General features: G+C 41.9%; 1 protein-coding gene across 1 annotated transcript in view; it reads left to right on the top strand.

Moving 5' to 3' along the window:
- shroom4 (shroom family member 4) overlaps positions 1-16,119 on the top strand; it is a 65,381-nt gene that overhangs the window by 14,734 nt on the left and 34,528 nt on the right. Inside the window, exon 2 of the mRNA XM_034145530.1 lies at positions 1,024-1,175. Coding sequence (XP_034001421.1) covers positions 1,024-1,175 — 152 coding nt within the window. The remainder of the gene's footprint in view (positions 1-1,023; positions 1,176-16,119) is intronic.

A 16,119-nucleotide genomic window follows, 5' to 3' on the forward strand; every position in this document is an offset into this window, starting at 1 on the left:
ACCCTCAGAACGCTGTGAAACATCCCAGCAATGCTTTAAAACACAGCCTTCACCACTTCGTGACCCTCTGACACCGAGTCCATTACACAGGAATGTGATGTCTGTCTGTGGGATGTTTGGTCCCGGCTGTTTTGGAGATGCTCGTTAGGGCGCTGTTACCATGGGGACAGAGACAGTCTAATAAAAAATGTCTCCAAAAACGTGTTTTTAAAGGATTCGGCTTGGCAGAAGTATCGTCCAGGGACTTTTTTTTACACTGAATGTGCTTCTGTTTGACTTCCAACTTTCTCTCTTTTTATTTCTTTATTCTTTTTGTGTGCAAAAATAGGGTCAATGGTTCAATTCCCACTCTGCAGTAAACATATTCCAGTGTCTTTTGGGCAAGTTTGGGCAGTACGACTTTCAAAAAATGACAAAGTCAGATTATTGTGACTGATATCACATTTGCATTTTGCACCACAATTCACATTACCATTGAGAAGTATATTTAATCATCATACGTCATTCAAAATGGTATTTAAACACATATTAGCCTTCAATATGAATATTGGACTAGTCCCTTTTGTGCTTTGGATGACATTTGGATTAATTGTTCAGCCCTCCGTAAGATAATTGACCCAAAATTGCTCCCGCAAGTGTGTCTATAGCAGCGGTTTCCAACATTTTGCAACTCAGGGCCCACTTAAGAATCACATTTTTTTTCATGCAACCATAAACAATACGGAGGCTGAATAAAGTTCTGATTGGTCAATTCAGAACATGTGACACGTTGTTAATCCAGTAGAACAGACCGTTGTCAAGGACTGTAATGACCGTTGCTAAGGAGGATCGAGAAAGAGAAAGGAAAAAAATCTTAATAATGAAATGTTTCCACACAAATCATAATTTTTTTTGCAAATTATTTGGCGGCGGCCCACGGGTTGGGAACCGCTGGTCTATGGTATTGATTTACGTCGCTTTTTAATAACTGCATCAGCTAAATGACATGTAATTAATGTGTCTTATCTAATCCTCTGTGTGCAGATCGAGGATGGAGGGAAGGTGGCGCTGTGCGAGAAGCTGAAGGTTGGCGACGAGCTGATCAACATTAATGGATCCGCTCTCTACGGCAGCCGACAGGAAGCATTGATCCTCATCAAGGGGTCGTACCGCATCCTGAAGCTCGCAGTCAGGAGGTGAACACTCCGGAACAATCCCTATTATACTGTTTTTCATCAATATATTACAGGTCTCAGATATATACAAAACATGTCTCTGATTGGCTGAAACACCAAACAGGTCATTGCAGCATTACCCATAATCCCCTCTGTTTCAGCCCTGTTTCAAAAGAGCTGATTCTCTGTCTGTTACTTTAGATGAAAATAAGGAGCCCCTCCCCATGCCCCTCTGAGAGATATTTGGTTAGAAAGAACTCAATGGTGCTCTAGGAGGAGATTCAGGTGATAAGGTGGGGGGGGGGGGTTACCTTGGTTGGTGATTGGCTAATGGTTACACAAGACAACACATCGTTATGACATCATAAAGTGGCCAAAATCTGATCAGCTCATTTTCAGACAGGTTTTTATAAAAATGGATCAGGACAAAAAGAGAGAGAATCTTTGTTCCTGAAACTTTCAGAGTCTCTTTCCACAGAGGGGACACATGTTGATGAAGAGGAGACATGAAGAAGAGGGGACACATGTTGATGTAGAAGAGACATGGAGAAGAGGGGACACATGTTGATGTAGAAGAGACATGAAGAAGAGGGGACACGTGTTGATGTAGAAGAGACATGAAGAAGAGGGGACACATGTTGATGTAGAAGAGACATGAAGAAGAGGGGACACATGTTGATGTAGAAGAGACATGAAGAAGAGGGGACACATGTTGATGTAGAAGAGACATGAAGAAGAGGGGACACATGTTGATGTAGAAGAGACATGAAGAAGAGGGGACACATGTTGATGTAGAAGAGACATGAAGAAGAGGGGACACATGTTGATGTAGAAGAGACATGGAGAAGAGGGGACACATGTTGATGTAGAAGAGACATGAAGAAGAGGGGACACATGTTGATGTAGAAGAGACATGAAGAAGAGGGGACACGTGTTGATGTAGAAGAGACATGAAGAAGAGGGGACACGTGTTGATGTAGAAGAGACATGAAGAAGAGGGGACACGTGTTGATGTAGAAGAGACATGAAGAAGAGGGGACACGTGTTGATGTAGAAGAGACATGAAGAAGAGGGGACACGTGTTGATGTAGAAGAGACATGAAGAAGAGGGGACACGTGTTGATGTAGAAGAGACATGAAGAAGAGGGGACACGTGTTGATGTAGAAGAGACATGAAGAAGAGGGGACATGTGTTGATGTAGAAGAGACATGAAGAAGAGGGGACACATGTTGATGTAGAAGAGACATGAAGAAGATGGGACACATGTTGATGTAGAAGAGACATGAAGAAGAGGGGACACATGTTGATGTAGAAGAGACATGAAGAAGAGGGGACACATGTTGATGTAGAAGAGACATGAAGAAGAGGGGACACATGTTGATGTAGAAGAGACATGAAGAAGTGGATTTTGCATAATAGGTGACCTTTAAAACATTGTTGACACGAACATGAGATACCTGCACGCAATCCTGTTTTCTCCTCATGACTTCAAAGTGAATATTTGAGCGTTATTTCCTCTTCTGACCGATACTCAAAATGTCTTGGCGTTGAATCAGGAAGGAAGGTGAGTTAGGAAAGAGAAGGAAGTGACTTTTCCTGGTCCTAAGGAATCTGCTGGGCTGTCATGCAAACACGTATCAAGGAAGGAAGTGACCTTTGACCTTCAGGGTGTCAGAAGGGAAGCAGATAGAGTCGGTAGGAGGGGAAGTCTGGGATCGTGTTTGTGTTAGAAATCATCAGGAGAAGCATTTTGTATCAAAGGAGTCAACAAGATGATCAATGATTATGGGTAAAAGAACACCCGACAGGCTGATCAGGATCCTGACGCGAAGCATGCAGTTTGCTTTTCAGCCAAACTGTATACAGTTAAATCGAACGGACTTCTTTGTGCAGATGTGAGCGTCCTTACAACCATCAATAAGTGCTTGCAAGGGTGTAACTTTGGTTTGAGAAGTGGGGGGGACACAAAACAGGGGGTCCTCCGCAATGAAACATTCTCGATTTAATTCCATTTCCTGCCTTTCTACAAATATATTAGGGACTATAGTGTTAACAAATCCAAGAAAAATGTGTAGTGTATATAATGAGTGTGCACACTTATCTAGTATCCTATCCATGTGAACCTGTTTTACGACAGGAGAGAGCTCTCCCTCTCCTTATTGTTGAAACAGCTTCTAATCTCCGTTAGCTCCGGGCTAGCACCAGATGCTAACAACAACCCACGTAACTCTCTCAGTCTCTCTCTCAGTCTCTCTCTCAGTCTCTCAGTCTCTCTCTCTGTCTCTCTCTCTATTTCTCAGTCTCTCTCTCAGTCTCTCTCTCTGTCTCTCTGTCTCTCTCTCTCTATATATTTGTCTGTCTCTCTCTCAGTCTCTCAAAGTCCGACAGGAGAGAGCTCTCCCTCTCCTTATTGTTGAAACAGCTACTAATCTCCGTTAGCTCCGAGCTAGCACCAAATGCTAACAACAACCCCCTCTCTCTCTCTCTCTTTCTATCTCTCTCTCACAAGATGCGCTCGTGCCACACACACACAGACGTTCCTCCGTGACGATGACCGCTTGCGTAAAAATAAATAAACACATTTAAAAAGTGGGGGGGACACAAATGGGATTTTGAAAAGTGGGGGGGACATGTCCCCCCTGTCCCCAGTGGAAATGACGCCCATGAGTGCTTGACAGCGGTCTGTCTGTTCTGGATTAACAACGTGTCACGTGTTCTGAATTGACCAATCAGAATAGAGTATTCAACTAAGTAATAAGGTTAGAAAACCCTCACACAGGATCCTTTTTATTTGTATTACAATAACATGAAGCTAATGACTTTTGGAAACCTGAAAAGTATTTCATTTTGAACATTTGGCACAATTTAAGGGTGCAAATACTTAGTAATAGTCTTGATTGTTAGCATCTGCAGTACACATATTTATTGCCATTCAATGTATGCAAATGTAAATGTAGGCGCTTATCGGAGTCTTTTTTCGTTAAGAAAAGCTCATAAACCTCAGTAAAGGTGGGAGCAATCAAACCGCTGAACATGACTTAAAAAAACTTGCATACTCAAGTGTCTCTTTTCACTTTAAGACCACCTTCATTTGATCCATTTCATATAAGAATAGGAGAAGCTTTAATGTTCATTTGCAGCCGCCTGATGTTAAGTGGGACAGTTCCTTGTGTCTGTTTACACACTGTTCTGTTTAATTACGTCTTAATAATCTGAATTAACTATCATTTATTCTCGACCCTTCTCCTCCCTTGTGTTGTTGCCACTTAGTGGATGAAGGTGGAAATGCAGCACATGCTCAAAAAGGGTCTGCAGTTTGAAGCTCTGTTTTACTTTGCAAGGAAAGAAAACAATATATTTTGTTAGTTCTCTCAGCTTCTCTGATGTTGATACTTTCATGAAGTTATAACTGGACTCAGATTTGAAGCTGGTGTGTAGATCTTACTGTTGGGAGAAGGGTTTTGGTTTCAGACAGCTGTTTGGCAGCAACACGCCTTCTTCTGTCTTCAAAGCACATTCAGCAGTCAGAGCGCTTTCTGCTCCTGTTTCTGCACCCTGTCTAATGCTGTTAGACACACACACACACACACACACACACACACACACACACACACACACACACACACAGGTTCATACACACTGACTCGTAGATGGACACACATAGATTGCTTAAGGAATGCATCTGGTCAAGAGCATGCCACCCAGTTAATTCCTGTGTGTGTGTGTGTGTGTGTGTGTGTGTGTGTGTGTGTGTGTGTGTGTGTGTGTGTGTGTGTGTGTGTGTGTGTGTGTGTGTGTGTGTGTGTGTGTGTGTGTGTGTGTGTGTGTGTGTGTGTTGTGTGTGTGTGTGTGTGTGTGTGTGTGTGTGTGTGTGTGTGTGTGTGTGTGTGTGTGTGTGTGTGTGTGTGTGTGGTGTGTGTGTGTGTGGTGTGTGTGTGTGTGTGTGTGTGTGTGTGTGTGTGTGTGTGTGTGTGTGTGTGTGGTGTGTGTGTGTGTGTGTGGTGTGTGTGTGTGTGTGGGGGGGTGTGTGTGTGTATGTGCTGCATGTCTGGTATGTGCTGCATGTCTGGCTCTCTGGGGTTTTCCCACTCCAGTGTGTGTGTGTGTCCATGTGTTCTCCACATTTTAAAGTAACAGTTTTAAATTCGGACAAAATTATTATGTTTTTTTAATCAATATACAGATTATTTTGTCAGAATAATTGTTTTCTATTTGCTTTAAAAGACATACTTAAGCAATGAATGGATTCTAAGAGAGACTGAAAACACCACTTTTATAACAGATTTTCTTTATTAAGCACTTAATACAAGTAATACAAGTTGTGTGTGTGTGTGTGTGTGTGTGTGTGTGTGTGTGTGTGTCACTCTCTGTATGCCCGTGTAGAGCTGGTGTTTTTATTTTGGCAGGACCCCTCTTACCACTGCCAACCCACATGTGAATTAAACTCACTTTGATTGACAGGTGACTGACACTAATAGCCAATCACGGCTGCAGTTTTTTGGGCGGAACAACGTTGTACTTTGACCCCTGCCAATCACGTCGCAGCCTCTGCCAGCCTACGGTCATTACTGTAGGAACATGGAAACACACACACACACACACACACACACACACACACACAGGTCGCTGAGGGGTGATGAAATGCACACTTTGCACCCTTGGCTCTTGTGTAGTTGTAACAGTGGGAAAGGGCCCTTTAGTCAGAAGCCAACACTTGTTACCACCTCTTTAATAACACAAGGGGACTGTTGGTGCAGTGATGGCATGTGAATGGATGTTTCTGTCCTGACTTTGTGGGTTATTCTTTGTTAATAGTGCAGAAAAAACACGACCTGGTGTGTTTGACGGAGGCTGAAATGAGCGAATTGGCTTAAAAAAAAACTCACCAAAAGGATTTTTTATTAGAAACAGCATTACCACAAAATAAAAGTGCCTTTTTTTGTCATTCATTCATAAAACAACATCTCAGCAGGCAAACAAGTTGAGCTAGACTTACGTTGTAATCAAGACAGTTAAGCCAAACACATCCTTATGATGTCAAAAACAACAGACCCTCATTGTTATCCATGCACTTCCAGTCCTACACAGTCAAGTAACAGCAGCAGGAGAGTTTGGCTTGATTTGCAGCAACAGGAAATGAAACTATTAGCCGCCACAGTTTAGACATTTGTTCCACCTGCAGGCGATGCCCTTTTGAATAACTTCTGCGTCTGTGTGTGTGTGGATGTTTTTGATGATTTTTGTCTTACGTCAGTTGAGTTTTGGCCACTTACGTGCAACGAAACAAACGGTAAACACAAGAGTGAAGGAAGTGTAGCCTTTTAAACATGATTGTGTACGTTTGTGAGCTAATAACAAACACATTTCATACATTTCCGGTCCATCTTCATGTTTTTTTAAACATCTAAAAGTGTCCTTGTTACACCTTGAAAAAGAATATTTTAGGAAATATCCACTTGTTACGTGAGAACAGCAAATTGTTTATTTACCAGTTAGCTTCAAACACATTTCATAACGTTTTACATAAAAACAAAAAAGGGTCATTTCTGCGCTTAAATTGAGGACATTTTGGATAAATCCACTTGTTTCGCGAAAACAGCGATTATGGTTGTTTTCTTTTACCTATCTTTTTGTTTTTGCTTGGCTTCAGGTAAGCAAAACCAAAGAGCCTTCAAATGGCTCCGATAGACCATTATATTGCATATTATTGGATGTTGGTTCTCTTAGCCCTGCTCCTATCCTTCGGTGCCCTCTTTCTTCCCCACCTGGTCTCAAAAAAGACGTCCGCCTGCCAACCAGATGTCGACATGTCTGCCAAGCTGTAGTCTCTCCCCCTAATATGTTTGTACATGTGCGTGCACACGAGTTCATGTGTTTTAGTAAGTGTGAGAAGTGCCTGTGTGTGCCTCCTGTGTTATTCTAAGCTCAATTAAAAGTCACTTAACCTGAACTCAGATGGAGACTCGGCTACATGTGCTTGTCTTGGAAACATCAGGAAATGACTCACTTGGGTTCCCCTTGTACAGTAAAAGAGCATTTGTGAATAAATTGGGCTTTTTTGTTTTTATTTGAAGGAGCTCATGGAGGATTTAATGATATATGATGTAAGGAAGGAAATGTGCAGTTGGCGTGGAGCGACGGCGATTTGCACGACTTTAACATTGGAAAATGGGGCTTTTGTGCGCTTTGATATGAAGTCTTTTTTTGGATTTATAAACGGGAGTATTGTGTTTGACAGCTTTCCATTACGTTAATAAGGAGTTGAAATGAAAAGCTTTTGACTCCTTTTTCTTCAACTCTTGTCCAAACCTTTTCATGCTCTGGCATTTACTTTAAGGTCGCATTCACACCAGCCTCGTATAGTCCGGTTGAATCGAACCCTGGTGCGTTTAGCCGCTTGGTGCGGTTCGTTTGGGTCGGTGTGAATGCAGTCCGAGACCTCTGAAGTGAACTAAACAACCGGACTCTGGTCTGCCTAAGGCCACATTTACACGAGAACGAACCGGCTTGTATCTGCATAGTTTCGCGTGCGTATAGCCCTATTATTTACACGAGGCCGTAACAAACGGACCCCACAAACGATAACGGGTCCCAAGGTGGATAGATTTGCAAACGAAACGCTCTGGGGGGTCAAACGAGTCCGTGTAATCGCCTCTATACGAATATTTCCTGAAAAAATAACGATAGCCCCAGCTCTCCTGCTCACTGCTGCTCACTGCTGCTCACTGCTGTAGCATGGCCAGTAGCTACTGCTAGTGCTACTGCTACTGACCATGCTACAGATGTTAGTGCAACATCTACAGCTCCTCTACCACAACCATCAGCAACAAGTGGACATGGATAATTACATTAACTACTACATGTTGCTAAATCCACCACGGGGCATAAACAGAAGGGTAGCCATGGCAACATTGCTGCGGGGCTGCTCCGGGGGGTTCTTCGCTGCTTTTGGTGTATTTTGTGGCGGAAGTTACAGCGCCACTTACAGTCCCGGCATATGTACTACAGCGTTTCCAGCGGTCTCGTTTGAACAGACACGTTAAATGAAACGAATGCATGTGAACGGAAGACTTTTTTGAAAGCGCATACTGTGCATAAACGCAAACGTTCCCGTGTAAAAGCAGCTTAAAAGAGGTGATCTCGGAACGCTTGCTAGTGAACTCTGGAGCGGTTCATCGCTGGTCCGCACCAAAACATAGGAAGCGTATTATTTACACTTCACAACAACGCGGATGTCTTCAAAATCGTTAGCGAAAGAGTGAAGCAGAATGAAGTGTTGAACAGTGTCGTGTAAAGTAAAAACAATTATCAAACTAAAATACATAAAAGTAAGAACACCTGCCGTCGGTGAAACGCCCCTCCTGACTGCAGAACGTCTCTCATTAGGCTATATGTGTTATAATGTTTTTTATCGCACGTTGTCTGATTATATAATCATATGCGCCGTTTAGAGATGATCCGATCACGTGATCGGGGATCGGAGCCGATCACGTGATTTTCAAAAGATCGGAATCGGGAGAAAAGAATCGGGGATCGGAATTTTTTTTTTTTTTTTTTTTATAAAATATTTTTATTATTTTATTTAATGTTACAAAACAAAAATGACCATGTTCACGTCTTAAAGTCATCCTGAGGCCTTAGTTTTGGTTTAAAATTACACAACATCATGTATGTGTTGCTTCTTTTGGGCTTGTTTTCATAGACCTGGTTGCTTATTTCTCTCAAATCTGGCAACAGAGTGGGCGCAGTGTCTAATAGTAGCAGTAAGCTAACAAGAGGCTACGTTCAGCTGGTGCCTCGGGAGTCGGGACAGAGAAAATGTCAGGAGTTTGGAAGTATTATAAAATTGAAAGCGAAGGCAGTGTAACAGCCAGATGCAATGTTTGCAAGGCGGAGGTTCCGCGTGGTGGAAAGAACAGAGCTACGTTCAACACGACCAATCTAATACAAACACCAACAACAACACGACGAGTACACAGCGGCCACTCAGGTAACGGCACTGAAACAACCGACACTTTCAGAGACTTTTAAAAGGAAAGAGAAACTGCCCCAGAACAGTGGAAAGGCCAAAAACATAACAGCCAAGATACAGTAGCTGAATTCATCGCGTTGGATGACCAGCCGTTATCTGTGGTGGAGAACGTGGGGTTTAAGGGACAACTTGAATGCTTTTTTCCTTTTTTTTCTCTTAATGCATTGCATAAATATCGGATCGGGAAAAATCGGTATCGGCAGATTGTCAAAATCAAATGATCGGAATCGGATCGGGAGCAAAAAAAGGTGATCGGGACATCCCTAGCGCCGTTGCTAGAGTCCATTGATATGCTCTCCATATTAACAGCAGCATGAAAATAACCTGTCGATGCTCCATGGCGGAGGCTCCGGTAGAAATTGCCAGGATTTGCGTTTTCACCCCCTTAATGTCTGACCAATTGTTGAACAGCATTTCCGTGCACATGACTTGTGTTTAAAGTTTATAGTCCGTTTGAGTTTTGCCCGTGTGAACGCAAACCGAACCTTCTGAAAAATGAAACAATGTAACAAACTGTCGTCGACCTAAGTGTCTTAGTTTTCCCAGCATCCTTCACTTCATTTTTCATTCTTTAAATACAAATATATTCAATGTGCATTGTTTACTCAAACGAAGGGCACGTCTGAAAGCTACATTTGGTGAACCGCAGGAATTTACTAGCCTACTCATAAGTGACGTGGAGGGTTACGTCCGTGTTTTCCATACAAGCAGTGATGCTTTATGGGTATTTTAACAAGCCGGCTGACTTGGGATTTATTTCCCTTCGAATTAAGACACCCTCAATCGTAAAACATGCAAACAAGAAAACCGCAGTATCGACAAAATACTTGTAGAAAAGTATGTTATGGAGCAATAAAAGTGATGTATGTAGAGAATTAAACTCCCATATGACTAAAGGGAAATTATGATGATATGAAAGGATGTAATTATGCTATAAAATGAGGCAAAATACGTGATTTAATACAAAAGAATGTGCAGTGGAGCTGTGAATGTGACATTTACAACGTGTTATTTTTGTACAGAAACCAAATAACGTCACTTTACTGTATGCACTGTTCCCTTTCTACTCTTTAGATATTGCATAAGTAACTTAGAAGCATATTTGTTTTGCTGAACTGCGATAAGTACGTGACCTCCACCCTCTTTTAATGAAACAGCGAAGGTATTTTCGTCTCTGTACATCTTTACGGGGTGTTTTTTTAAGTGAAGATTTTTCCAATATATTTCTGGAAGGGAAAGAATGTTTGGGGATGTTTTGTTAGCTTGACCTGGAAATGTTTCTTCTATACTACTTCCTGTTTTCCCCGACCTTTTGTTAGATCCAAATGGTGTGTGTGTGTGTGTGTCCTAGTATTACTATCCTTGTGGGGACCTAAATGTGTTTAGTCACGTGTGGGGACTCATTACTTTTAGGGTGAAGACTTGGTTAGGGTTAGGCATGTGTTGGTTAAGGCTAGGATAAGTCTCCAGGAAATGCATGCAAGTCAATGTAATGTCCCCTGAAGTGGTGTGTGTGTGTGTGTGTGTGTGTGTGTGTGTGTGTGTGTGTGTGTGTGTGTGTGTGTGTGTGTGTGTGTGTGTGTGTGTGTGTGTGTGTGTGTGTGTGTGTGTGTGTGTGTGTGTGTGTGTGTGTGTGTGTGTGTGTGTGTGTGTGTGTGTGTGTGTGTGTGTGTGTGTGTGTGTGTGTGTGTGTGTGTGTGTGTGTGTGTGTGTGTGTGTGTGTGTGTGTGTGTGTGTGTCAGTGGACAGCCATGGAAGAGGCAGGAGGACATTCCTCAGCTTGAGCATCATTTCCTGTTTCCCCTCGCTGTACTTCCTGTCCAGCTTGGGCTTAATTTGTGTGAATAGACGCAGCTTTCAGTATTTTTTTACAGCCACTAATGGAACAGGAAATGTCTCTTTGCATGCAGGTGTATGCGGTGTGCATTATAGTTTTAACACAAACAAGATAAGTTGTGTTAATCAGCGAGCTTTAGAGTCGCTCGTTGATTGATTTTCTTTTCCTTAGGACAAAACCAGGCTAGTTTTCCCCTCTGTTTCCAGTCTTTATGCTAAGCTAAGCTAACTGGCTGCTTGCTCCAGCTTCATGTTAACTATCCAGACACGAGAGTTGTATTATTTCCCTTATCTAACTCTGCATTAAAACCGTTCCTTGAAGCGCTGATGGAACATCGTTCTCCAGATTTGTGATTTCGGCTTATTAGACTTGAGTTTAAATACTAGCATAGAGGAGCAAAAGTCTGCACCTAACTCAGGTAATCTTGTTTAGTACATTTATTATACCGAACACAAATATATCAAGGTCACTAAACCTCCTAAATTATTTAATGAGAAAGGATTTAGACACAAGACAACATTGGGAAAGTGCTAAAATGGTGTCAGGTCCATCTGTCACGATCACTAATATAACTTATGATAACATGTGTATTTGTCTTTGTCTGGTTGTGCCAGTTTTATGTCTCCTTGCGTTTAAAGTGTTTCAAGGAGAAAGGCAATGTGCGGTATTAAGGAAATTACTCAAAATGACACCCTTTTGATGGATTTAGGTCTAAAAATGTGCACTAAATCAGTCATTTTCAGCCACTCTAAATGTGTGCAGATAGCCTACTCATAAGTTACGTGGAGGGTTACGTCCGTGTTTTCCATACAAGCAGTGATGCTTTATAGGTATTTTAACAAGCCTGCTGACCCACACTGCCGTTAACAAAATATATACATGTATGTAGAGAATTAAACTCCCATATGACTAAAAGGAAATGATATGAAAGCATGTAATTATGCTATAAAGAGGCAAAATACGTAATTTAATACTAAAAAATGTGCAGTGGAGCTGTGAATGTGACATTTACAACGTGTTATGTTTGTACAGAAACCAGCCTCTAAATGTGTGCAGATAGTGAGGAAAATCCTTGTATATATACACCACTACTACTCGCCACTAAAGACAATATCAGCACTACACAACAAACAATCAAATACTCACTCCTTGTCTCAAAGATCCCGGACGAGACCCCATTTGTTACGTTCCCTACTGGACTAGGGGAACCAAAGGGAAGTAACAAAATACAAAACAACCGGGCAAGAGAAAAAAGGAGAGGAAACCGGTTTGTGAAGCCACAAGATGGTCTTTTAATTAATCAAAGAAAAAGGGCTCACCAGCCAACTTGCAAAGTACACTAAGATAAACTAGAACAACTTTCTTCTAACAGAAAGTTACTAAATTAAACAAGGTACAAATCTCCTAACAATGAACAACACCCACGTTAAACTAGGCCTCACACAGAGAGACAGAGACACAGACACACAGACAGAGACACAGACACACAGACACACAGACAGAGACACAGACACCGTGCTACACACATGCAACCAGAGGAGAACGAGAGAGCGACTGCAGCCTTCCTCAGGTCCTTTACGGAGGGCCCTGATTGGGCATTGGGAGCACCTGAGGGAGAGGCTGCACCTGAGGGAGAGGCTGCACCTGAGGGAGAGGCTGCACCTGAGGGAGAGGCTGCACCTGGAGACAATCAGGGGGAAAGAGAGAGAGACACACAAGCACCCACTACGGCACGTACCGGCCAACCACATCCTTTAGTGCAGCTTTATTTTTATGATCTCAATCTTTTTGAGTCACTTTCTACAAACGGTAGCAATCCCACTTTGGAAAGGGACTCAGACTCAGAAGCAGATCAGAACAAGAGTTTGTAAAGAAAGTCCGTCAGATTACAGATCAGCAGAGATTTACGTGGCACGGTGAACATAAGGAAATGAAAATGAAAATGAGAGGGGCTGGTATCATGTGGATGTTTTGTCAGGGTAAACAGGACCTTTATGACACAGCTCTTTCATCTGAGCTCACGCTTTTATCTCCGCTGCTCACTGACTAAACATTTATTTATATAGTAAAGTTAGAAAGCAAAGATTTAGAGACATGTTGTGACGGGTTAGACAAACAGCGCCAACACTAACTGCTTGTTGATTTATCGTTTATTTATTGTGACATTGAGACGAAAATAGTTGATACATTTGTGGAATCAAATGTCCTGTTAGATACGCAAGTTGTTTATCACAAAAGTCCCAAAATCATCTCCATGCTTTCTTGGTTCTGACCAATATGTGTCCTTAACACAAAATATTAAACATTGATAGAAAGCTGGCACCAGATTCTGGGTAGATTAGTACTTCTTTTTGGGTTAAATATGATTTTTTAAAGTCCTTATGGCACAGTTATTTTAATGCTGCGTTCTAGGGCTGTGCAATTAATCGTATTTTAATAGCAATTACGATTTTGGCCTGCCACAATTACGAAAACAACATAATCGAAAAAAACGATTATTTAGCTTTGCTAGGTTGTGACAGTGCAACATATTTGATCTAATTAATTTTAGTCTAATTTATTTTTATTTCTCATATTTATATATGTTTAGTAGCTTGGGGAAGTGCGCTCCAAAATATTTGTTGATCTTGTTTATTGGTATTTATTATTTTGATATTATTTATTTAAATGCATAATTTATTTAATTAATCTTTGTATTGGTTTTTCAGTTGAATTATACGTTCAGGGTAATCAACAGTTAAAAATATACTGTTCAAATTATTATTTGTTTTAAAGTTCAATAAATGGATGTTTTCAAAGTCAATGAATAATCGTATTTAATAATCGTGATATCAATTATTGACCAAAATAATCGTGATTATGAATTTTGCCATAATCGAGCACCCCTACTGCGTTCACACCGGACGCGATGCGATTTTTGCGGGCGGCGCGATTACATGTAAAGTCAATGCAGAGATGCGGATTTCGCTCCGACGGCGCGCATGAAGCGGTGGACGCGGCGCGAATCACGTGATTGAGGCTATTGAAGGGGGCTGAGTCAAATTCACGTGACGCGTTCTCGCGAAAGCCAATCAGCGTTGGGATTCCCTCTGACGTCCCTCTGACGTCCCTCTGTCGATCAGTTGTAAAGATGGAAGAGATGATCGTTGTGGGTTCCCGGAGATTTACGATACAATGACGTATATCTACCGGGACCGCAACAAAAAGGAGGTGGCTTTGAGGAGAATAAGAACTCAGACACGACGGTGTTTGTTGCTACGTTTGTAGGACTTCCACAGAAGGTACAAAGCAGCAATAGTTGTTATGTCCTCCATAGTCAAGGACAGAAATAACCAAAACGATCTTGCATGGAAGTGTAAACAACCTCAACTGTCCGTCAACGGCGCGGCGCGTCAACGGTATGTCTGTTTTGAATGACGCGATAAAACAAACTGCAAGCCGCGGTGAAACTTGCGTGAACGCAGCATAAGACTGCTTGCTTTTAAAGTTAGTACCAAAGTAAATTCCTATTGTAAATACTTAAGTACAAAGCAATTGAGTTGAGTACTCCCATTTGATGTACTTTTATTACAAGTACAGAAGTGTGACATTGGGAAATATTGTACTTTTCAACGATAAGATACTTTGATTTCACATTCAAATCCAAAATGTGCTGCAAATGAGAAAAGCTTTCGTCCAAAAACGTAATGCAATTCTCTAAAACATGAAAATCGCTGCAACATCCAAACAAATGTTCCCTTTGTTGTTGATATTTGTTTTGGATGTTCCTCCAAATCAGCTACACAGAATACGGTTTTGTTATGATATCGAATCAGCCCGAGTTTTGACATTTTTCAAACATAAACAAGATCTGTTCCCATCATGTCTGGGTGTTTGTCTCATTTTAATATGCAGCCCAAACTAAGCTGTATGTTATTTATTCTGATATATTCTCCTCTCTCTCTGTTTCACTGTCGCTGCTCCATTTCACAGTTTGTTTGTTCTTGTTCATTTGAAACATTTGTTTCCTGGACGAGTTCATCCTCTGTGAACACGCCGAGTTTTGTTTGTCTTACTTGTTTCAGACAAAATGCACACACACACACACACACACGCACGCACACACACACACACACACACACACACATTCATATGATTGTTTGGGATCCTAACCGCAGACGGATTGATTGGCAAAATACACACACACACACACACACACACACACACACACACACACACACACACACACACACACACACACACACACACACACACATCCCGTTGTTTGAATTTTTGTACCACAGGGTCCCTGGAGACTGAGGTCTGCGGTGCCAAGAACCATGAAACACAATGCCCCCCCCCCATCACTCCTTCCCGACCTGAACAATACACATGCCTGGCATTCCTCAATACCTCTTCCTCACACACACACACACACACACACACACACACACATACACACACACACACATATTTATAGATATATATTGTTATATATAAAGCATTCTGGGTTTGATTAGGGTCATGCGACTGTAGATGATTTTGGTTGTGACGCAAAACGAAAATGTGTGTGTTTTAGCAGGATGAGCAGAAATAGTGGTTTAAAAGAAAAGGTTCTGAGAAAAAATGTCCATCTTGTCTGTGTCTTTTGTCAACGTGAACCATAAAAACATGTTCGATCTAGAAGTGCCTTGGCTGTGGGACTTCTGTTGGTCTTTATTTGTTAATTTCTGACCTTCTTAGACCAGAAATTAATCAGTCGTGTGTGTGTGTGTGTGTGTGTGTGTGTGTGTGTGTGTGTGTGTGTGTGTGTGTGTGTGTGTGTGTGTGTGTGTGTGTGTGTGTGTGTGTGTGTGTGTGTGTGTGTGTGTGTGTGTGTGTGTGTGTGTGTGTGTGTGTGTGTGTGTGTGTGTGTGTGTGTGTGTGTGTGTGTGTGTGTGTGTGTGTGTGTGTGTGTGTGTGTGTGTGTGTGTGTGTGTGTGTGTGTGTGTGTGTGGCGAGTGTGAGTCAGCCTTTCTGTCCTCTCTGCGTGTGGTCTGCTACAGTTTATCTGTCTCCTCTGGCCTGGATTTTATTAACTGGCTCATTAAACTGCGACTCCGTGATACATGACACT

The sequence above is a fragment of the Trematomus bernacchii genome, unplaced genomic scaffold (assembly GCF_902827165.1).
Source record: "Trematomus bernacchii unplaced genomic scaffold, fTreBer1.1, whole genome shotgun sequence".
Lineage (NCBI taxonomy): Eukaryota > Metazoa > Chordata > Actinopteri > Perciformes > Nototheniidae > Trematomus > Trematomus bernacchii.